This window comes from Hemibagrus wyckioides, linkage group LG13 (genome assembly GCF_019097595.1).
Source record: "Hemibagrus wyckioides isolate EC202008001 linkage group LG13, SWU_Hwy_1.0, whole genome shotgun sequence".
NCBI lineage: Eukaryota > Metazoa > Chordata > Actinopteri > Siluriformes > Bagridae > Hemibagrus > Hemibagrus wyckioides.
Window position 1 is genome coordinate 18566001 of NC_080722.1, and position 23710 is coordinate 18589710.

At 41.8% G+C, this 23710-nt stretch overlaps 2 protein-coding genes across 2 annotated transcripts in view; both read right to left on the reverse strand.

The window, feature by feature from the left end:
• spag9b (sperm associated antigen 9b) overlaps positions 1–9350 on the reverse strand; it is a 41531-nt gene extending 32181 nt beyond the window's left edge. The window contains exon 1 of the mRNA XM_058405751.1: positions 8719–9350. Within this exon, the coding sequence (XP_058261734.1) occupies positions 8719–9018 (300 nt within the window). The 5' untranslated portion in view covers positions 9019–9350. The remainder of the gene's footprint in view (positions 1–8718) is intronic.
• A 1577-nt stretch (positions 9351–10927) lies between these two features.
• On the reverse strand, positions 10928–22427 carry daglb (diacylglycerol lipase, beta). The gene is made up of 15 exons (XM_058405753.1): positions 21926–22427; positions 21685–21836; positions 21267–21441; positions 20699–20966; positions 19935–20057; positions 19512–19639; positions 17532–17661; positions 15860–15943; positions 14353–14430; positions 13793–13873; positions 13282–13409; positions 13047–13115; positions 12805–12877; positions 12403–12653; positions 10928–11603 (listed from the first exon to the last, which is right to left on the reverse strand). The coding sequence occupies exons 1-15, from the start codon at positions 22018–22020 to the stop codon at positions 11408–11410; spliced, it is 2031 nt and encodes a 676-aa protein (XP_058261736.1). The 5' UTR covers positions 22021–22427; the 3' UTR covers positions 10928–11407.
• Between the last annotated feature and the right edge of the window lie 1283 nt (positions 22428–23710).

Sequence of the window (23710 nt, forward strand, 5' to 3'; positions counted from 1 at the left end):
AAGAGAAGAAAAAAAGAAAAGGAAAAAAGAAGAAAAAAGAAAAGAAACGAAAAGAAAAGAAAAAAGAGAAAGGAAAAAAAGAAAAGAGAAGAACAGGAAAAAAAGAGAAAGGAGAAAAGAACAGAAAAAAAGAAAAGAAAAGAAAAGAGATAGATAGATAGATAGATAGATAGATAGATAGATAGATAGATAGATAGATAGATAGATAGATAGATAGATAGATAGATAGATAGATAGAGGTCCTCATGTTTTATCTATTGTCATGGTGGATTTTCAGCACTCAGCCCTGCGAGCGTCTGGTGAGTGTGTGTGTGTGTGTGTGTGTGTGTGTGTGTGTGTGTTTCTCTTTCACTATCTCTCTGCATTGCTCATCATATGATCTGCAGGACAACGTTCATATGACATCGCTGCAGAGGAAGGAGGACTGGCTGTGTGTAGCCTTCTGAACATCTCACACATAATGATCCCCTTGTGCCGAGAGTGATACAGAGGGAGCAGTGTGCTGGAACTCTATTGACAGAGCTCTCTTTAGGTCGACTGCATCTTCAGCTGCCTTGTTGTTTTAGGGACACAAAGCCATAGCTCATAACCACCATGGCAGAAGCATATGAGTTCTGCAGAAAGCAGCAGATGTCCGCGTGTGAAATCGGCTTTGGGGAAGTAAGGAATGCGTTGTAGTTGAGCGCAAACATGTTATACAACTATTAGTGCCTCTGTCTACGCACCAGTCTCACGTCTCCTGAAGACAATTTTTCTCCGAGTATTGCCTGTCAAGCTTCTGAAGCCCTGCTGATGAAAAGCATCACCACAACATGAACACCATGCTTCACTCTAGTGATAAAGACTGCTGTGTTTTTGAATGTGGTTCTCCCCAATAACCTTTTTCTTCTAATGCTGTCCTATAAAGAAAATCTCCTAGCAGAGCTCCTATTAGTGCTATCCAATCACAGACAGACACTGTGTTACGCTGCCCTGTGACACATCATGAGCGACAGCTTGAAAAGGAGTAGTAGATGGCTTCATGGCTCTCTGTGTTAGCCTTCACTCTCTCCAGATGGAAGATGGTGATGTGACAGAGGAGAGCAAGCTACTGGGTGGGATTTAGCAGATGACCAAATCAGGGAGAAATACGTCCTCCCAAGATACTTCACATAGAATTCTTATTCCCAGTCAGCGCTTTCTTCTACGTTTGCCCAATAAACTGATCTCCTCTCAGAGCTGTGGTTCTCCAGTTCCTTCAGAGTTACCCTCGGCCTCTTGGTTGCTTCTCTGACTAACACGCTCCTTTTACATTATTCGCAAAGGTGATGAATCCCTTTGATTGTTAAATTATTTTTTGAACGATATTGATTTTCCCCCACCACAATATTATGGATTAACTTGTTCAACCTCATGTCAATTCAGCTCATTTTAGGTCCAATACCACATAGATGGATGAAGATTTATGTAAGGCACTGTAACTACACATGAATACACTAAATGTAACTATACTGTAACTCACTAATGATACCCGATGTTAAAAAGTGAAGTAAATAGACCTTTATTGTGTGCCGACATCACGATTACGTCACAGCGCTAGCCAGAGGCAAAAACAAGGGGAAAACTGGAGGCGGCCAGTACAGAACAAACCAGTACAGAGTCGGCTACACAAGGGACGCAAATATCATCTCGTTGTGTTCTTGGGTGACGGAATGGACGGAGTACAGGCTAGAAGTTTTATCGCACTGCCAGACCAAAAAAAAACACGACAGCTGTGGTTAAAAGCAATAAAACGAGCGGATTGGACAGAAACGATCATCAAAAATGCTGGCATTTGTAGCGCACACTTCATATCAGATAAGTTTAAAGACACTGTTGTTCATCTTTGATATGGTTCATGGTATGATTACGTGTGAATATTTCTTATGCATGCCCACCTCATCAGAAATTTGTACATGTAACGCCAACCTTTTAGCGTGTATGTTAGCTAACGATTGAAGACTAAACAAAGGAAACTGTTTGCGTCATCTCCCTTTCTACAGTTGCCAGAAGCGCTCGGTTTTTCTATCAGAAGGATGTCAGTTCACTCGACCGGAGGTCATCGTCCGTCCATCGAGTGAGCGTGGCCAATCTTGTTCCGCCCGTTAAAATTGATTTTTTCAAATAACACTCGCGGCCCTGGACAGTAAGTGACCTGACATAGTCGGATAAATTCGGATTTTGACCAGACGTTGTTTAAAAACAAATCTTGATAACTAGCGCTTATAAAGCAGTCAGGGAAACCTCTCTGCCTCCACCTAAGCTCCGCCCACAAAAACCCGTCACAGTGTTTACTAACAGAAGAAGCAAGCGTCAAAAGAAAGAAAACCTTTCTGACAGAAATCCTTCATCGGCTGTGCAGGCAGTGTCTAAATGACTGGAATATATTCAGCTGTACTGAAAGATGAATCAGAACATCTCGTCAAGATTTTCACTTCTGCCAGCTGCCACATAGAGGTGGATTTCTGAAAGCAGACTGGTTTCTGTTGGTTTACAGTATAGATTAGCAGGCTAGATTTTCTCTACTGCTGCTGTGATTTGCTGGAAATATCCACATGACTAAATCTCCAGTCAGCAGGAGGATTTGAATAACAAATAAACCACAGTAATGGTTAAGATCCATGGCTTATAGTTACCCCAGTGACTCGCTTTTGCTTTTGGTTGTACTTTTTCCTTGTTGTTTGGTTTCCTTTTTCCTGTGATTAATAAATTCAATCCTGGTGAGATGAAACAGAACATTACTTCCTGTGACCTTATTCATAATAATATACCAGTACACACACAAGCAGTAGTTAAGATGGATGTTTTAAAGATACCAAAGTTTTTCTCAAACCCCACAGTTTTAGCAAAATTCTAAATATTTCTAAAAAAATACTGTTATACGATAATACCACATCATGCTTTTAAAAAATAATAATAAATCACTGTTTAGCACAGACAGAAGGAAATTAATTAAAATTAAATAAAAAAATCATTAAAAATGAACAAAAAAATCATTTAAATATACTAAAAATTTATTTCTTTATTTATTTATCTATTTATTTATTTGTCTGTTTGTTTATTTATTTATTTTCAGAAATTAATTGTTTCCCAACACCAACTGCTGTTTCATTACAACAACAAAAAAGCAGCAATTTTATATAGAGAATTGTGTAAAATTATCTGAACGTATTTACCCACATCTATACAGGAAGTATATTGTATATCGCTCTCCTGAACTCCTTAGTAAACGTGACACATCCACACAAAGAGAGAGAGAAAACAAAGTCTATCCAAGAAGCATCCTGGCTGCAAAGAGTGGCTCAGGAAGTTCTTTTGTCCCCCCCCGAGTACATTCCTGGCCCTTCCCTGATATTTCCTCTCTGCGTCTCTAGACAAATTAACTAATTCTGAAGTGAGCGGTGCAGTTAGTAGCCAACACCTCATGCTAGAACCAGGCTGGAAGCTGGCCGTCTGGAGAACTATAGTCGATATGCCAAGGATTTACACAGAGTGGACGTTACCCTTAACATACAGCTGTAGTTAAGGTTCAGGCATTTAAAAAATGTGACAGTCTTCACACAGATGAGAACAAATAAAAAATTCATCATCCAGCCCACAGGGAAAGTGCAAGCTCTGGAGTGCGGCCCAGTCCTGTGTTATGCATGAGCAGAGTCCTGGGTAAAAATGGCTCAGACAACATGATAATGCATGGCGCGTATGATTTTACTCAACTCCGGGTCTCGTATTTGAATATGTTGAACCACAAGCTGACTGATAAACCTAATAAAACTACTTACAAGAAATCGTCTTGTCCTGGCTACTGATTTGTCCATGCTTGATCCTGAATATTTCCCACTGAAGCTTTAGTAATAAAAGATGATTGAAAAGAACAAGAAACCTCAACATCTCCTGAATATAATGTCATGATTATAAGTTTAGTCAATGTTGTCTGCATTCAAATGATAGAGAAAATGTGTATTAATTACATAGATTGATTAATTGATTATTAGTAATAAGTTCCATCACTTATTGAGATTCTCCATCATCCACTCTGATATCACAGCACTGCAATCTATTCTGTAATCACCTCGATTTCTCTTGCATGTGTGTGAATGACATCTCACATTGACCGGTATGACACAGTGTACCAGTGAGTGCATCGATGGCAACCCAAACACACGAAAGGGTCGCACGCCGCTCTTTGCTTCAGTTGCTATGCACAAAAGGCTCATGGGGCCTGAAAGCGAGCCTGCCTTTGAGGAAAGAGGAGCACTTTGACTCGCCATCGCCGTCACACAGAACGTCAGGCATGTAAAAGAGGGCGAGTCGGCAAGTAAGGAAGGCAGTGTGTCCCTTGTGCGTTTCGATGGATCGTGGTGTCCCTGCAGGTTTATTCAGAACAAGCGGGTGACTGTTGTGAAGCAGCAGCAGCAGCACACTGGCAGGCAGCTCAGATGTGGAGGCTGAGCTCAGGCAAGGTCTCACTTCAACTGATCTAAATGACTGCACTGAATCCACACCAAATCATCTGCAGGGATCATATCAAATAGCTTCCAGGCCACGGATTAATCCTAGAACAGATTTTCGTCGGATAACAGGCTACGTAACCTGCATTTACACCAAATACTACAATCTAGAAGAGTATTATCGAGCACCACCAACCAAAAAGCAATGATTATTTGAATCATCAACACAAACTGGAAATTATGCATTACAGTAATACCTCATCATGCTCCCCAAACACTTTCATTTCATTTAAAAGTTAGCTTAATACATTACCCTTAAAAAAGAAATAAATGTTTAACGTAAAAATAGAGTACAGTATCGCCTGTATAAAAACCAAGGGAAAAAAAAAATCACCGAGATCACTTATTCATGTAATATATACGCGTGTCGAACCGAGCACAAGGGGCGGGGAGATGAACCACGACATCACGGATACAAAGCATCATAGCAACCAGCCGCTAGGTAAAACTGTTAATGCTCTGTGATTGGCTACTTCCAACCCTTACAGCCAATAGCGTGTCATAATGGCTGTACTGTACGTACGTGATATCATCGACATTCGATATAATTAAAATAAACATATTTAATTTATATTTAAAATTATTATTATTTAATTTATCAATTTTGTCTAACATTTAATTTATATTGATATTTTGTTGATTTTAATTTTATATTTATATTACTAAATTAATAAACTAAATTTTTCATAATAATTTCACATTAAAAAGCATGGAAATGTATAAATTGCCATGCAATTAGCCGTAAACATTTTTGCAGGGTTTTCCTAGGATTTTCGCGGGTCTGCAAAAATTCGCAGAGGCAAATTACTTTTGTGGATCAGTGAAGCCGTGAATCGTGAGACACGAATCTGCAAGCTATTACTTACTAAGCATCCTTCCCATTTTGTACAGTCATGGGCAAAAAGAAAGTAGACCCTCCTTCAATCCTGTGTTTTTATTTATCATTTTATTTTAAATAACAATTGTCTGGTTCTCACCAACGTCTAACAAATAACCTCGAGTGACAACAACAAGTGACAAAAAAAAATAAAACAGAAAGCAGGTAGGGAAAAAATAAAAGTACCCTCTGTCATTAAGAGTATAAACAGTAGGCATGTGTTACTAAAGAAATGTGTAATATAAGTTAATCATAAAGAAGAGTGGCTACTTCTATAAATTCAGAACGTCTGGTCATTTGGTGTTCTGGGTTCTACATCATGCCAAGAAGAAAGGACATCACCCCTGACCTGAGAGAAGCAACTGTTGTGGGTTTCATGCTCCCAACTTTGTTTGGTGATGACCCCTTCCTGTTCCAACATGACTGCACACCAGGGCACAAAGCAAGTTTCATAAAGACATAGCTGAGAGAGTTTGGTGTGGAGGAACTTCATAGAGTCCTGACCTCAACCTGATAGAACACCTTTGGGATGAATTAGAGCAGAGACTGTAAGCCAGACCTTCTGGTCCAGCATCAGTGCCTGACCTCACAAATGCACTTCTAAAGGAATGGTCAAAATATTCCCATAAACACACTCCTAAACCTTGGGGAAAGCCTTCCCAGAAACATTAAAACTGTTATAGCTGCTAAGGCTGGGCCAACTCCATATTACATTCATGTGCATGTAAAGGCAGACGTCCCAAAACTTTTGGCAATATAGCGTACATGACAGCACAAACAGAAAAAGGCTGAACGAATAAGGCTTTCATGAAAATGTGGTTAGGAAAAAGCCCCTTCTCTACAAAAAAAAGCACACCAGCATATTGACATCTGAATGAGTAAAGAAGACCAAAATCAAGGTGTTGGAATGGCCGAGTCAAATGCCCTCAAATATCAGTGAACGGATGCAATGTTATAAAGAAGAACGGGCAAAAATTCAGGTTGCTGCTACAGCTGGTTCTACTAAATTACAGGGTGTACTTATTTTATTTTCCCACCTGCTTCCTGAATATTGGTTTACTGTTTGGAAAAAACATCACCATATACTGAAATACCTGAAGTTGGTGAGCACCAAAAATTTTTATATAAAGAAACACATATAAAATAAAGCGCTATAGATTGTAAATAATTTCAGATTGGTAGGAAACAGAAGATTGAAGTTTACAATTAATAGCTAGAATATTATTGTACATATTATTGTAACTAATGAGCCCGATATTGGAATAGGCATGGATAAGCACGTCCATGCGCTGTATTAAATTCTATATTTAGGTCTCAGACAAGGTCAGAGTGAAGCCAGCCACATCTGTACAGCCTTGTCATCACCGATTCGTTTAGACGTACGACAAAACAGACCTTCACTTGTCATTACTTTCTGATAACTAGCTGAATGAAAAATATACACGTCAGCTACTGTAATGAAAGACCTATAACACACTGCACATAACCCAGTGCCAGCTTTTTCCCCTTATTTGGTCCAAGCATTACACACACAACTTTTGGAAAAGAGGATCCGAATACACCGTCTCTGGAAGTCAATCGCCGCAATGTGAAATTTTAATATCGGCGAATACATAACAGCGTGCGACCTCATATCCGCTTTAAAACTGAAATCAATAAGCTCCTTTTAGGCTTAGGACAAGACAAGAGGATCCTGATCACATGCTGTTAAAGTCACTCGATTCTTTACAGTATGGAGAATTATACTCTCCAAAAGCATGTTTCTTGACTGTCTAGTGACCCGAGTTTGACATTCCTGCTGCATTAACACAGCTGATGAACTCAATTATGAAGAAGTATGTTTACCAAACCTGTTTCCTTCTATTTGGACTTTTCACAGCACACACTGATATCTTAACATGATGGGGCTTGCTTATTTGCCAAGGTGTGCCTAATCATTTTGTATGGGCGTGAGTGAGTGTAATGATTAGAGGAATCGTGCAGACACCTGGAATCGAAGTGGAGAAAGAAGATGATCACACATGATGATCTCGAGGGACATGACAAGGGACTTTCTGAAACACTTTTCCCCTCCATGCATGTGACATGTAGTATCACATGCTTGTGCAAAAAAAAAAAAAAAAAAAAAAACCCCAAAGAGGAATACAGAATGCAATGCCTCGCTGTGGGAGTTTATATAAAATAACCTATATGCATGTCAGGATGTCTCACACCAGCACACAACCTGCATTTCTATATATACGCTTCATTTTACAAAAAAATAAATAAATGCTTCAAATGAAAACTCTTTCAAACTTAAGAGGTATTTTCTCTTTCGGCGTCACTGCTATACTTTTGAATACAAATCAGATCAACAGCAGAATAAAAGTGATTTGGTTTACAGCTGCGTGCTGTGCTACCTTCGTGTGTAATCCTAGGTTTCTCAAAACGAACAGAAGTAGCGGTAAAACACGCCTCACGCTGAACTGGAGTCTAAGCCTAAAACATTGGACTGCTTGCAAACCACAACGGCGTGCAAGAGCTTTCGGTCATCTGAACACATCAGCTAGAGAAAGTGATGCAGTCGGCTATTTTTACTATTATACTCAACGCTGTAGATGACAGTACTGGAGACTGAGCGATATTAAAGCTGCTATAGTAATAACTTAGTTATTATAGTTGACTAAGTGACGAAGTTCACTGTAATGAACCGAATTTCTTTTAGGCAGCACTGTGAGTATAGCGCTGCTGTCCAGGATCCCCGGTTCGATCATGAGCTTGGGTGTTCTGTCTGTACACATGTTCTATAAGAGGTTTCCCTCCAGGTTCTTTGCTTTTGTCTGACTTTCCAAAAACAATGAGGTAGGAGGAAATAGCTACAGTAAATCGGCTCTAATGAGAATCTTAGATAGTGCGAGAATATCCGTGTGTGTTGTGCCCTGTGACGGACTGCTGCCTCATCCCGGGTGTGTTCACACCTCACACACAGCGTTCCCGGGATAGGCTCCGGATCCACCGGAAACCCCGACCCAGCTTACTGAAAGTCATCTTATTTATTTCGGATTTGAAGACAAGTAATTTTAATAGAAATTGATATATATTTTTCAGACACAATTCATTTCTCGTTTTCTGTGAGTGGAAGGTTGAGGGGTTCAGGATATGTTTGTTATGATGATGCTGTCTAGGGTGCATAAGAGCTGTTCATAAGGATCAACACTGGAAGGGATCCCTGCGAGGAAAAAGTTTGTGCACCCCGATCTAAGTTATAAAACACGACTGCTCATCAACTTAACGTGTGTGGAGTTTTTTTTTTCCGCGTCTGAAACAGCCACGCACCTCCTCGACGCCTTTCCTCAGCGCCTTCTCCCTCTCGTACTGAGTGATCAGCTGTTCGTTGTCCTCTTTCAGCAGCTCGATCTCCACCTCATGCTCCTGGTTCTCCGCGAACACCGAGTCCAGGTTCTCCAGCACGGCCACCACCAGCGGCATCAGCTCCTTCACCACGTCCTCGTCGTACTTTCCGATCAGCCGCTCGAACTCGCGGTAGATGGAGCTCGCCAAGCCGGACACCCTCTCCGACATCATGGAGGAACTTCCCGAGTCCTCCTGATAAAGGACTCCGTCCTCCAGCTCCATTTTCTCTTTCGGTGGCTTGTTTCTTTTTTTTTCCTTCTTTCTTTTTATCACGGAAAACGCAGCTTAGCTAGCTAGCTACCTAACTACTTAAGATAGCTAGCTAGCGAGCTAGCCAGGCGACCGTCCAGCTTTGGGGTGTTTATAGTAACTTCGCACTCAAAACTGACTCCAAGTAACTTTATAAAAAAAAAAAAAGGACTGAACGCAAAAAGTAAGATAAACTCGGGCACTGGACAATGCTGTGGTCAGGTTCCTCAGAGACTGCTCGTTAAGTAGACAGTCATATTCTCCACTTGTTTCCAACTAAAGTCTCGACTTAAGAGTTGTTGACTGGAGCGTCGCGGCGTGACGTCACTTTCTAAAAGTGGGATGGGCGGGACCGAGGGAAAACTGGGATCTGTCATTTAGCTCATGTCCATTCTCATCCTACAGCCGTCTCTTTTATTGTACAATATACATGGACTAAAATTACACACGGGTAAGTTAATGATACGCTATACTGCCAAAAGTTTTGGGACACCCCTCATTATCATTGAATTCAGGTGGTGTTGTTCAGGGGTTGGGCTTGGCCCCCTAGTTCCAGTGAAAGGAACTCTTAAGGCTCCAGCATACCAAGACATTTTGGACAATTTCATGCTCCCAGCTTTGTGGGAACAGTTTGGTGATGACCCCTTCCTGTTCCAACATGACTCCTCAGTTTGGTGTGGAGGAACTTGACTGGCCTGCACCTCAACCCGATAGAACACCTTTGGGATGAATTAGAGCGGAGACTGTGATCCAGACCTTCTCGTCCAGCATCAGTGACTGACCTCACAAATGCGCTTCTAGAGGAATGGTCAAAATATTCATTCCTAAACCTTGTGGAAAGCCTTCCCAGAAGAGTTGAAGCTGTTACAGCTGCAAAGGGCGGGACAACTCCATATTACATTCATGTGCATGTAAAGGCAGTTTTGGTCTGGCTCGCAGTCTCCACTCTAATTCATCCTAAAGGTGTTCTATGGGGTTGAGGTCAGGACTCTGTGCAAGTCAGTCAAGTTCGTCCACACCAAACTCACTCATCTATTTCTCTAGGGACCTTGATTTGTGCACTGGTGTGCAGTCATGTTGGAACAGGAAGGGGTCATCACCAAACATGGTATATTGAAGCATTAAGAGTTCCTTTCACTGAGGTTTCACTGATCTGAGGTACATTTGCATTTCAGTTCATCCTAAAAGTGTTTCGTAGGCTGGAGGTGAACTCTGTGCAGGACACTGGAGTTTTTCCACTCCAACGTTTGCTAAGCATGTCTTAATGCACAGGGGAACTGTCACGCTGGAACGGCGTTTGGATCTCTTAGTTCCACTGAAAGGAAAACAAAGCTACGGCATGCATATGTACTTTCAACTTTGTAGCAACAATTTGAGGAAAGACCACATATGGGCGTGATGGTCAGGTGTCCACAAATACTTGGCCACATAGTATAGATGACGCTATACTTCTGTGCCCTATTCATAGACCTGCTGTAAGATTAGGAAATGATGTAAACTCCACTGACTTAAACACAACCCACAAAACCACAGAGACAAAACTCATCATTCATTCAACCGCCTTGTCCTGTTTAGGATGGATATAGAGACAGCAGTCTAGTCTATCACCTGGGTATCACACTCACTCGTTCATAGCTAGCGGCTATTTAGAGTCAGCAATTCACCTGCCTACATGTGTTTCAGAGAATGGAGGAAACCCAGAGAACCCAGATGAAACCCCTTGGAAGACCCACAGTGCTCTAAACAGCCAGTAACCTGAGCTCAGGAACAAATCAGAGACCCTAGAGCTCTGAGATGGAAACACTACCCTGCTGAAAAACCCTTTTACACTTAAATCATTTTCCTTATCAAATATTGACACAGCTGAAACCCAACACAAATGCATGATTCTCACTGACATTTATTATTTACGAAAATGTCATGGCCTGAAGGTTTATGAGCCAAACATGTACTCGCACTCGTGTAGTATTTCCCATGCAAACTGAATGTACATCAAAACTGCATCTGTTCTGGAGCTTCACTGAACCTGATTACAAAAAAATAAAGCATAAAACAGAACATCTTACACCTAATAGTCCTTGTTGAGTGTACCACAAATGAATTAAAAATAATAACGTTCATAAACATGACATTATTATTGAGACATACACACGAGACTTGGAACACGACGGCAATGTAGTTATTATTTCAAATCATAAAGCACTGAAACGGCAAGTGAACAGATATTAAATCCCAAGAGCTGAACTGCTCTCGAAGTTTGAGGCTGAGGCAGCAGAGTCTTAAACGCCGTAGCTCCCGTCAGCCGTCTTGTGCGTTCACTGCCACAGTCATTTCAGGATCTGAGCTGGAGGAAGTAGGAAGCTCAGATGACGTTCAGGTGAGCGTTGCTGGCAGAGGAGGGGCAGAGGGAAGACTGGCGCTCCTTGGTGAGGCTGAGCAGCGCCTTGTGGACCACGTCGGGCATGTGGTCTGGGAGCATGCGCGGACTGATTAGCACACTGCTGAACGCCGTCGCGCTCGACCACTCGGCACGGTAGCGCACCTGAGAGAAGCACAGCCTGGAGTACGGGGTTTCAGCAAAAGGCCCAGGATGAGGAGAATTGGTAAGAAGAGACGAAAGAAAGAAATATTTTTAGGGACATTGAACATTTGTATTGTGGGGTTTTCATTCACTTGTATTATGACAAAGATATAGCAAAAGGCAAACTGTGGTCTAATTATATTATCATTAATTATATTATCATCACCAAAATGCAGTTTAAATGCAGCTTCACGATCCCAGCCGAGGAAGAAGGGCATTATCTAGTGAAACGATCTGCCATTTTTAAAAAAAATATCTAAAAAATTGTATACTTTTTAACCACAAAAGCTCGTCTAGCACTAGCTCTGGGATGCACGTCGGCATAAATATACGTTATTTATTTTTATTCATTTTTATATAAGTATACGTTATTTATTTTTCTTAGAAAACGACTGATCACTTCGCTAGATATGACCCTTTTTCCTCGGTTTAGAGCTCATTGAAGCTGCATTTTGGAAGGTTAACCGTTGCAGTCCACTATATGGAGAAAAATCCTGAAATGTTTTCCTCAAAAAACATCATTTCTTTAACATCTTGGATGACAAAGGGGTGAGTAAATTATTTGTAGATTGTTCTCCTTTAAAGTTGGGAAAATTCCAGGAGAGATTACCAGGCTGGAACTGGGCTGGAATGTAAGTGTGCTAATTAACAAGCTCTGGGACATTGTTCAGGAATCTGAAAAAGGTGTCTGTGCCTTTTTTGTTGAAATTGTATAGAGCTCAAGTGCAGCTTTGTGGTGATCATGTCTGATAGTGTAGAGTTAGGTGGGCTCTGACCTGCGCGAGGGTCCGTCCTCTGTGATGTACAGGACACGGCCGGGCAGGTAGAGCGGCAGGTGGGTGGTGTGGGTGGGGGAGTCGTCTGAAGACAAGCTCTGGTAGGAGGTGGAACCGCGTACCAACAGACTCTGCTCTCCGAGCAAGGGTTGACTCAGCTGCTCCTCCCGCCGGTTCTCCATTTCTGTGGGAAAGTCATCTGGGGATCCGCCAAACACTTCATACCAGCAGCCGTGCAAGAGGATTTTGTACTGGTGGACACGGGGAACAACAAAAAAAAAAACAGAAGTTCATTAGGGAAGCAGTATAAGGGAGTTAAACACTGATAAAACTCTGGGAATTACTTCCAACTGGCTGAAAAGCTGAACTCAAAATAAACACCATAGAACTGTAAACTCTCACCTTTGGTTTACTGCAATTAGATACAACCTTTAATATCCTCCTCTTTAAATCTTCCATGTTTGGAATACTCAATCTACAAAATATGCGGAAACACAGATTCCCTGAAGCACTCGGTCATTTTAGGGAAGTGAAAACAAACAGAAGTGCAAAAACTAAGTGTGACGTATAGTACCAAAGCACATTACACCCTATAAAAAGATAAATCATCATTTATCTATAACCACCTTCTGCATGATCCTTACCTGGGAACCAGATCCTTTCCCAGAACCACAGAGACCACAAACTGCTTAGAGTATTCAGCAAGCGCTTTACTGAAGAAAGACATCAGCAAGAACTTTTAATAAGTACAGTGTTATATCTTGAATAATATTTCAGTGTTTCTATTTATGAATCATCATGAGTGTGTCATGAAAGTAAGGACTTTTACACTTCTAGCAGACTGAAAAAGAAAAGTTCTAAAGGAAAGTGCAGACAGACCTCATGAGGCCCCCTGGTGGTGAGAAAGCATAGCACTGTAGCGTGTTGTAGGAACTGTGGAGGAGAACGGCCAGGAGCGCCGCTGCACCTGCACCGAGACTGTGACCTGTGATGACCAGCTTGTACTCCTACACGTGCACACACACACACACACACAAAGACACAGCCACACAGAGTCAGACAGACAGACACACACACACACACAAAGACACATACAGACAGACAGACAGACACACACACACAGACACACAAACACAAAGGCACATACAGGCACATACAGACAGACACACACACAGACACAGAAAGACAGACAGATAGACAGACAGACACACACACACACACAAAGGCACAGACAGACAGACAAACAGACACACACACACAGAGACACATACACACACACACCTTATAATCATCATACATATACAAACTGACTCCAGTCAAAGATTAAATAATATAGAACATAGAATAATGACCTCACTCTGACCAATCATCTAAATATCACTGGACTTACAGGTGCAATGCTGAACGCCTGTCTCAAGATGCCATCATTGACCAGCTTCTTGTAGATATACCCAGCTGCTTGAGATATGCCCTGTGAAGCAGAAAGATATTACGTTTCCTGCCTCACAATTCCCTGGACATTTTGTAGTTGTTGTCTATAGTCCATCTGTTACACACTTAGTCATCAACCGTTCTCTACTCTCTCCACCAGTACCCTACTTCTGTAGTGGCTCATTCTCAGCTCATAACAGTAACCGTGGTGCTGGTGTCATGTGGTACTGCTCTGAGTGGGTATCAGATACTGGGAACATTTATAGACCTTACAGTTGCCATGTATGTGCCCTGGGATGCCAGTCAACACTCACACACTCTTTCATACCGAGGGGTGATTTGGTGTAGCTAACTGACCTATAAGCGTGTGGTAGGACACAGGGAGAAATGAAAATCCACAAACTGGGAGCCTGGAGGTGGGAGGTGTGATGCCACGTGCTACACTTATATACACAACCATACTTAATAGAACAGGTGGGATTACATTCTTTTAAGAAAGAGAGAGAATTTCCGTGTTACCTTGTGTGCATAGCTGGCTCCTGACACACCATCCACAGTCAGGTTTTCACACTCGGCTGACAGGTCCGTCAAGACGTCCTGCACACACACGCGCGCGCGCACACACACACACACACACACACACACACACACACACAAGCATCAAAAGTGGTCCAAGACAAGAACAATGCTGGTTCTGATAGAAAGGTGTCAGAATACACAGTGCATCACAGTTTGTTGAGTATGGGGCTGCATAGCCACAGACCAGTCAGGGTGCCCATTACAACCCCTGTGCACTGCCGAAAGCGCCGACAATGTACACGTGAGCATCAGAACTGGACCACGGAGCAATGGAAGAAGGGATCTAGCGGAGTCCATGCCTCGATGGGTCAGGGCTTTTTTTTAAGGCAGCAAAAGGGCGACCAACACAATATTAGGCAGGTGGTCATAATGTTATGCCTGATTGCTGCATTTCATATCATTTACGACACCTGATCATCACATTTATACATGTTTGTTGACCAACACATTCCATATCTAAGCCCCTTTGCTGTTACAAGCACGTCCACTCTTCTGGGAAGGCTTGCACTAGATTTTGAAGCGTGTCTGTGGGGATTGGTGCTCATTCAGCCACAAGAGGGCTGTGTTTCACAACTCTGTGCTCCACAACTCTGTGCTCTCGGCCCTACGACCGTGTGGCCACGAACAGCTGATTTGCAGATGACAAAACGTCGGTCTGTTTGATCACTGACCACGATGAGAAGAGGTGCACATCCTGGTACCACACCACCATCACCACTGACAGGACTTCTATCATTTATCACAGGTATCTACACTGGACACTGACTATCCTTGTTTTTTATGATTTTATGTGAAATATTTCCCGCTATGACACACTTTTACAGCATCCAGTGTTTATCTTGCTTAAAGTACATCACTATATTTTTTTACTTGCCTGCAATACATTAAGAATTTAAAGGACTGTATGTGAAATATATCTCCCACTATATGACTCCTTACAGTTACAATGAATATTTTGTCTGTGTTATACAGCTTGCTGCTTTTTGTACTATATATACCAAGTGACCAAATATTTTTGCCCTGCAGGAGTGTATAACTGTAGCACAAGTATTTGATTGTATTTCGATGTTTTATGAACATGATGATAAACTTGAAAAGCATTAGTGAGATGTTCTGATGTTAAAGTGAGGAGGTCTGGGGTTCAGTCAGCGTCCCTGTTCATCCTGAAGGTGTTCAGTGAGGTCGAGGTCAGGGATCTGTTCAGGAGCTCTTCCAGCAAATCATATCTTCATTGAGTTTGATTTGTTCATATGTGCACTGTCACGAAGGAACAGGTTTAGCTCTGGCAAAGGGAAAATGCATTCAGAGACATCCTATACAACTTTCTAGCTTTGTGTCCAGACCCACATTAGGGTGTTCGTATACTTTTGGTCACGTAGCGTACGTTTCTGTCCTGCTGTAATGTTATACACATACACAACAGAGCAATTACTCAGTTAACACTCACCTTCAGCGATAATGTTCCCCTCACGGTAACCAGCACAGCCTCCCTCTTGTGATCCAGCGCAACGAAGAACGGGATCTCGTATATCTACAGAGCAGTCGACAAAACGCAGTACTTTACCTCTTCATCTTCAATCGTGTCCTCATCTGGTAAGGTACGATTCTGACTTTTGTGGACTATCTGTTTAACTTCTAGAGTTGTGTCATTTGAACTGTTATATTATATAGCATGTTGATCCTATAGTGTTGGTCTAGGCTTATTAGTTCTCTCAAGTGATTAATCAAGAGAGGTTTCAGTCTCCCTTAAGATGTGTACTCTTCTGTTCTGGCACCAAGGTTGTGGGAATGAACTTCCTCTAGATCTCTGAACCCCTAGAGACCTACCTCTTCCTGAAGCTCTTATTTTCCCCTGTTTGTTTTACGTACTGTTGAATTAAAATAAAAAATCCTCCCAACAATCAGCTGATTGTATCCTAAATCTGTGATCTATTGAACCAGTGTTAATGTATGCATTCATAGAGACTTTAAAACACTCTTGTACGTCGCTCTGGATATGTAGAAATGTAAAACACAGGCATATTTACTTAAAACTGTCAAATTAAACAGATAGCTCGGTGTGTGGTTAAGAGCCTTGCTCAATTACCCGACAGTAGAGCTTGGTGGTGCTGGGGCTTGAACCACGATCCTCCGATCAACAACCCACTTGAGCCACCACTGCCCCCTTTGGGTTCTGTGTACAAATCCAAAACTGGCTAGAAATTTTCCAGTTCTTTGTTAAGGTCTATAACCGTGTTTTACTTCCTGATCCAATGATAGCAATTTTTTGGTTGGTCAGATTTGCTCGAGTCTCTCAGCCCGAAGGTACGGTTACCTGTTCAATATGGTATGGTTGTAGCTAAGACAGCTATTCTTCTTTAATATTAGGCCTCTCTTTTCTGACTGGTCAACTGGACTTACTTCTACTTTACATCTGGAAAGAATCAGATCTCTGGTTAATGATGTATTCGATTATTTTAGATTTGTAGCAATCATTTTGTATACCTAGTGTAATTACTCTTTGTAGGAGATTCTTCTGTCTTATATTTGTGCTTTATTTTACATATTGCACACGTTGTTGTTATATGTTTGTCTGTTATTGCTTGGTTTTGTTTTGTTTTTTGTTTTCATGTCTACAAAAACTATAATAAAATATATTGAAAACAAAACATATTGCTCTATAATGAACAGAACATTGGATCTGGGGCAAGAGGATTAACGAGTCTGAAATGTTATCACTTATTTTGACTTGTGTGACAAAATTAGGATTTCTTAATAAACGCATATTTTGGTGAGTTGACGTTACAGCCATGTCACGTGACATCAGTGTGAAATGGGACAGGGTTTATTTGACTGACATTAAAACCGCATCATTGTGCTTATCAACCCACAGCAGATTCCAAGAATAAGCAGCTCTTAGTGTGATATAAAGTATAAAATGGACAGGAGGAAAGGGATCTTGAAGCTAGGATTACTTCCTAAAAGTCTTTACAGTATTTAGTCATACAGTTTGCCTTTCACATAATTAATTAAGAGATGAAGATATATAAATATATATATATATAAATATATATATCTATAAATATATATATATAGAGAGAGAGAGAGAGAGAAACAGAGAGAGACAGAGTATCTAATACCTGATTATGATAGCTGATGTGAATGAAGTCTCGGTACTGAAGCTCCGTCATGTGTAAGATGGAGCTGAAATGGCAGCCGGGGTTGTCCCCTCCGACCATGTCATACTCCGTCGTGTTATGACTGTGACAGCTGCAACAGAACAGTGAGCGTTCATTAACACTACATGAATGTGTAATACAGAGAAAAGTCAACATGCAAACACTTTATTACCAGTACACTAATGATCCATTAGAATATGGAATAGAAATCGACTTAAGGGACATTTTTCAGTCAGTTAAAAGAAAAGAATTATTTCATCACCGCAAGTCTGATTTATATATCTATCTATCTATAACGAGCAGGTATAACATTATGACCACCTGCCTAATATTGTTTTGGTTCCCCTTTTTACTGCCAAAACAGCCCTGACCCGTCATGCACTGTGTATTCCGACACCTTTCTATCAGAACCAGCATTAACTTCTTCAGCAATTTGAGCAACAGTAGCTGGTCTGTTGGATCGGATCACACGGGCCAGCCTTCGTTCCCCACGTGCATCAATGAGCCTTGGCCGCCCATGACCCTGTCACCGGTTCACCACTGTTCCTTCCTTGGACCACTTTTGATAGATACTGACCACTGCAGACTGGGAACACCCCACAAGAGCTGCAGTTTTGGAGATGTTCTGATCCAGTCATCTAGTCATCACAATTTGGCCCTGGTCAAACTCGCTCAAATCCTTACGCTTGCCCATTTTTCCTGCTTCTAACACATCAACTTCTTAAAGTGTCTACTTTCATAAGAGCCATTAACCACTACTGTGGAGTGTGACATGACCAAGCCATTCAATGCTGAACTTAGACACAACCAAACGGGAGGAAAATCCATTATTTGACTTTTGATATAAAGGAGTTAAGAAAGCGTACACATGACCACATAACCGCTTCAATGAAACAACAGTCATCTGTAGTTACAACACACCTCACAGAGGCAGTGATTAGCGATTAGTTGAGGATCTTTTAATATACACACACTTGAACGCTATGACGTTGCACGATCACAACAGCTTTATACTTTCGGATTAGGAATTTTGCCTATTATATTTGGAATAAGAAGCTTGGCTCAAAGTTTACATGCTTCTCTCGCAGCTGGGAAACAGCTCCATCTGTTGTAAACTGAAAACAGATGGAAATTTGTACGATTTCCCAAGTCAGGAAAGTTAGTTTCATCACTCAGATGGTTGTGCAACAAGCTGCCGAAGTGTAACTCAGTCTAAAAAAATCCAGCAACGCTCAAAGTTTACATCCTATTGAAAAGAACAAAATATAATGTGGACAAAAAAACAAAACAAAAAGAAAAACATTTTATCTTGCTCTAAATCATGTACACTTTCAGTGCCAAAGCTGAGACCTCCTAAAGTCAGTGATATTTATTATAAATGGACAGAAGCAGGTTTGAAACGAACCCAAGTGTAATACATGGGGAATGTGGTAGCTTAGTGGTGAAGGTGTTGGACTAATGATCGAAAGATTCAAATCCCTGGTCCTCCAAGAAGCCACTGCTGGGCCCCTGAGCGAGGCCCTTAACCCTCAATTGCTCATTTATAGTCACTCTGAATAAAGGTGTCTGCCGAATGCCATAAATGTAACCTGTTTAATGTATTTAGTGTGAGCTAGATTGCTAAAAAAAAGGAGAGGAATACTTAACTGCTGAAATGCTAAATTTTTATTATTATTATTCGCACATCTAGATACTCGATGGTATATATTAATTGTATTTCACGTCAAAACACACACAAAGAATATATCATTAAGAGGAATAATAGCTTGGTGTCAGGAGTGCCGATACTTTCTGAAGGCACTGCACATGCAAAGACACTAATTTACAAATCTATTATTTTCTCCTATGCTGACAGCAACAAAGGCCTGAGTCCTAAAAATAAAGGGGAAGTGAAAGTCACTCAGAATAGTCTGTGTAGGTGAAAGTTGAGTGAAAACTTACCAGTCGCCACTCAGCTTGCAGCATCCCGTCAGAGGATTTAAGTAAACGTAAATGGGCCAGCCGTATGCAGCTACAGCGAACTGCATGTAATGTGCCGCTTTCTCGAGCTCCGTCTCCAGATCTTCTCTCTGTATATGGACACACAGGAGACATTTTACACTTACACGCATTACACAGAGAAAGAAACTACATTCTGTAAAGTTACTGTAAGGTTTACGGAATTGTCAAACGTGGCAGGAAATTGAATTCAGTATGTTGCCTTATTCCCTTTTGAAACAGGAAGTAAAGGATGTACAGAGCATGAGAATTCCCACACAAAAAAAGCTGAAAACTCTCTAGAAACACTAAAAGGCAGCCTCCCTGTTCTTAAAAGTTCTCAAGCTGTATCATGGGTGCTTGACGGTTACAGATCAGCAGACTCACTATGGGAGATGATGGACTGTGGGAAATAACGTCTTCGGGGTCTTTGCATAGCTGCATTTTATCCTGTTCTTGATGTAGAAGCGCCAAACCTGCTGCGATGTCACTGGGCACCAGGTCCGTGTCCTAGAGAGAGGAATGCTTTGAACGAGTCGGTCTTCACACAAGCGAGCAAAAAAACACAAGTCTGATCATCCTGTTCGTCGTATACAGTATATAACTTTCAGTACATTCACACAAACAGCGGCCATTTTCAGTGTAAGCTGGAGCATTCTAGCAACGTGTGTGTGACGGTAACCATTGGCGACTAGATGTGGGCGTGTCCGACCAAGCGATGCGAGCAAGCTAAGAAAAGCTGAACTTCATGCAAATAAGGAGCAAGGACTTGGTGAAGCGACTACTAATGGGGCTAAAGACAGGAGAGCGAAAGCACAATCTGCTTCTCCTTCATTACGCATGATATGATGCAGATAAACACTGCTGAATTATTTATACAAACACTAAAACTGCGTCCAGAATGTTTCATTTTGGCTACAAGAAAATTGATCTGGAATTGTATTTGTGCCACCCGCTCGTAAAAATCGTTACTACGGAAACCAGTATCAGGAACGCCTTCTGGCGATTTCGTAGTCAAGCGACTGGAGAAGTTCCATAAAATCGCTGCTTGTGTGAACGTAACATTAGACTGTGTATAGAAAATACCTAGAATATTAAACGAATAAGAAACCAGGAATAGAAATACTTAGATATATAGTCTCGGAGCTCACCGAGAAGAAATCGCTGATGAGCTGGGTGATGCTGGAGAAGGCCGCTCGGTGGTTGGCGTCCTGAGGCAGGCAGCAGCACAGAAGACGCAGGCGGCTCTCCCACACGCGTACAGCCAGCGAGCGCGCTGTGTAAAAGAGCTGTGAGGACTCGTTACTTTCCAGATCTCTCAGGCCCAGGGGCTCAGCCGCCATCGGACGACGCCGTAGGCTGCCCAGCGGGTCGAACACAATCAGCACACCCACAACCATGGAAAGAAAGATGATCCAGCTGGAGAGGGAGACGAGAGCGCATGCCTGTGATATGAATCATCATGTGTGTGTAGTGTGTACAAGTGTGCACAGATTTAACTGGAATATTTACAGCAGGACTTTGAGTCACTGGGTCAAAAGTCATACAGCTGATTAGTTCACTGACTAAAAGATGGACACAAGATATACACAGATATGTCTGAGATCTTCTATCATCGACTGTTCGTCAGTCGCTCAAGGAACGTGTATCGATTCCTCCCATTATTGATTTTATTGCCAAATCCAATTTGTCATGTGATAACGTTCCGTTTTTACCCACCTCGCGATCACAGCACCAGCTACGAGCCCAACTTCAGCCGGTTCACATCCTGTACTGTAATCAGACACCCACAGGGCTCCTAGACAGGCCCAAACAAACTCGGGGAAGAAAAGGATCCCACGAATATACACCAGGACCGGCATAAAGCGTCGAGGACCTGGGTTCATGATGGTTCCTTCGAACGGGACACGACAGAAGAGCACATGCACGATCGGTTCAGTTTCATTTCACTTTCACATCATCACAACACCGTTAGATTCCTAATAAGTGAGGTGACGGAAGTGAGAAAATCTCGGCATGACTCAAAAGGAAAGGATTCAGGTCCTAGATCATTAGAGCGTATAGATGTGGAAGAGTCAGAACAAAACATCACCTTCAGTACACAGATGGGCTTAGTCACTGATGATCAAGACCTTACCTTGAGCGCTGATGTAAACGACTGCACATAAGGTGATGATGATGACGCCGAGCAGGATGAGAAGAACAATAAGATAGCTGTGAAGAACAGCACCTCCATGACAAGCGAACCTTCCTTTACGGGTGATGTACAGAGCTAGGGTTGCAATCCACCTAGGAGAAAAGACAACAACATGAGTACGCTCTTGGAGACGGAATTGATTTTATGGTCTCACACACACACACACACACATAATGCTTACCATAAAAGCCTTATAAATAACTCAAAAGCCCCTGGCAGGACCAGATCATCGCTTGCGATGCCCCACCGCCGACCAAACACCACCATGCCGGGCATGTTGACCCCCGACAGTGAGAGCTAGCTATGCTGAGCAATACCACCCTGCCAACACGAATCAGTGCAAGTTATCCAGCCAAAGTGACCTCACCTTAACCCTAACCTTAATCCTAAACCTTCTCCTCTTTCTGTTAAGTGGATCGCGAATGAAGGAGCAGCATCCTGACACGGTGCCAGCGCCACCGACCCACAGCTAAGTGCTCGGTATATCCTTAAACTTGTGCTTGTCAGCGACGTGTTAAGATAGAAAGTGTTTAAACGTGCTTTCAGACGTACGACCCGTGAAGAAAAGAAAGAGAAAAATGTCATTTAAAGAGCTGACACGTCAAACTAGCACGCGCTAACATTCCGCGAGCTCTCCTGTCACAGCGGCTCGGGGAAACTGGCGGAATAGCCTAGCTGTTGTGTTTTCTTTTACTGCGGGTGCAGCACTTAAAATCCTCCGACGGATTTCGGCACTTTGTCAAATAGTTCCGTAGCGTGTTCGGTTTATTATGTTTATTATGTTTATTATTATTATTATTATTATTATTATTATTATTATTATTATTATTAATAGAAGAAGAAGAAGAATTGTAAGAAGAAGAAGAATGACAATGAACGAAAAATGCATGAATAATTATCTATCCACCTAGTAAACGATCTATCAATCTACACTATATTGCCAAAAGTTTTGGGACACTCCTCCAAATCATTGAATTCAGGTGTTGTTTTTCAGGGGTTTCGCTTGGCCCCTTAGTTCCACTAAAAAGGAACTCTTAATGCTTCAGCATACCAAGACAATTTGGACAATTTCATGCTCCTAATTTAGTGGGAACAGTTTGGGGATGACCCCTTCCTGTTCCAACATGACTGCACACCAGTGCACAAAGCAAGGTCCATAAAGACATGGACGAGTGAGTTTGGTGTGGAGGAACTTCACAGAGTCCTGACCTCAACCTGATAGAACACGTTTGGGATGAATTAGATCGGAGACTCCGAGCCAGACCTTCTCACAAATGTGCTTCTAGAGGAATGGTCAAAAATTCCCATAAACACACTCCTAAACCTTGGGGAAAGCCTTCCCTGAAGAGTTGAAGCTGTTATAGCCACAAAGGTTGGGACAAACTCAATATTACATTCATGTGCATGTAAAGGCAGACGTCCCAAAACCTTTGGCAATATAGTATACAACCAAATGCTTGTGGACACCTAATCATCACACCCACATCTATTGTTCTCTCAAACCTGTAAGCAGTTGTATAGAATGTCTTTGTACACCGTAGCATTACAAATTCCCTTCACTGCAACTTAGATTCCTCAACCTGTTCCAGCATGACAATACCCCAGTGCACAAAGCAAGCTCCATAAAGCCATGATGTGCCACAGAACCCTGACCTCAACCCCACTGAACAGATGTGTAATGACCTGGAACACTGACCTCCTCACTTAACACCAGTGTCTGATCTCACTAATGCTCTTGTTACTGAATGAACACAAATCCCAACAGCCATGCTCTAAAATCTAGTAGAAAGCCTCTTCTCAGAAGAGTGGAGGATACTATAACAGCAAAAGAGGACTAAATGTGAACTGGGATGTTCAACAAGATCATATGCATGTGATTATCAGGTGTTCTTCGGTCATATAGTCTTTCTGTCCATCAATCATTAAACACAGTGATGGCAATTTTTCAGCATTCTAAAAAAAAAAA

Excerpts from the sequence above, each read along its gene's own strand:
- daglb (XM_058405753.1), bottom strand. The coding sequence starts at position 22,020 with ATGCCCGGCATGGTGGTGTTTGGTCGGCGGTGGGGCATCGCAAGCGAT. Across the intron at positions 20,967-21,266 it reads GCTGGTGCTGTGATCGCGAG|CTGGATCATCTTTCTTTCCA; the intron begins GTGGGTAAAAAC and ends CTCCCTCTCCAG. Across the intron at positions 20,058-20,698 it reads TCATCAGCGATTTCTTCTCG|GACACGGACCTGGTGCCCAG; the intron begins GTGAGCTCCGAG and ends TCCTCTCTCTAG.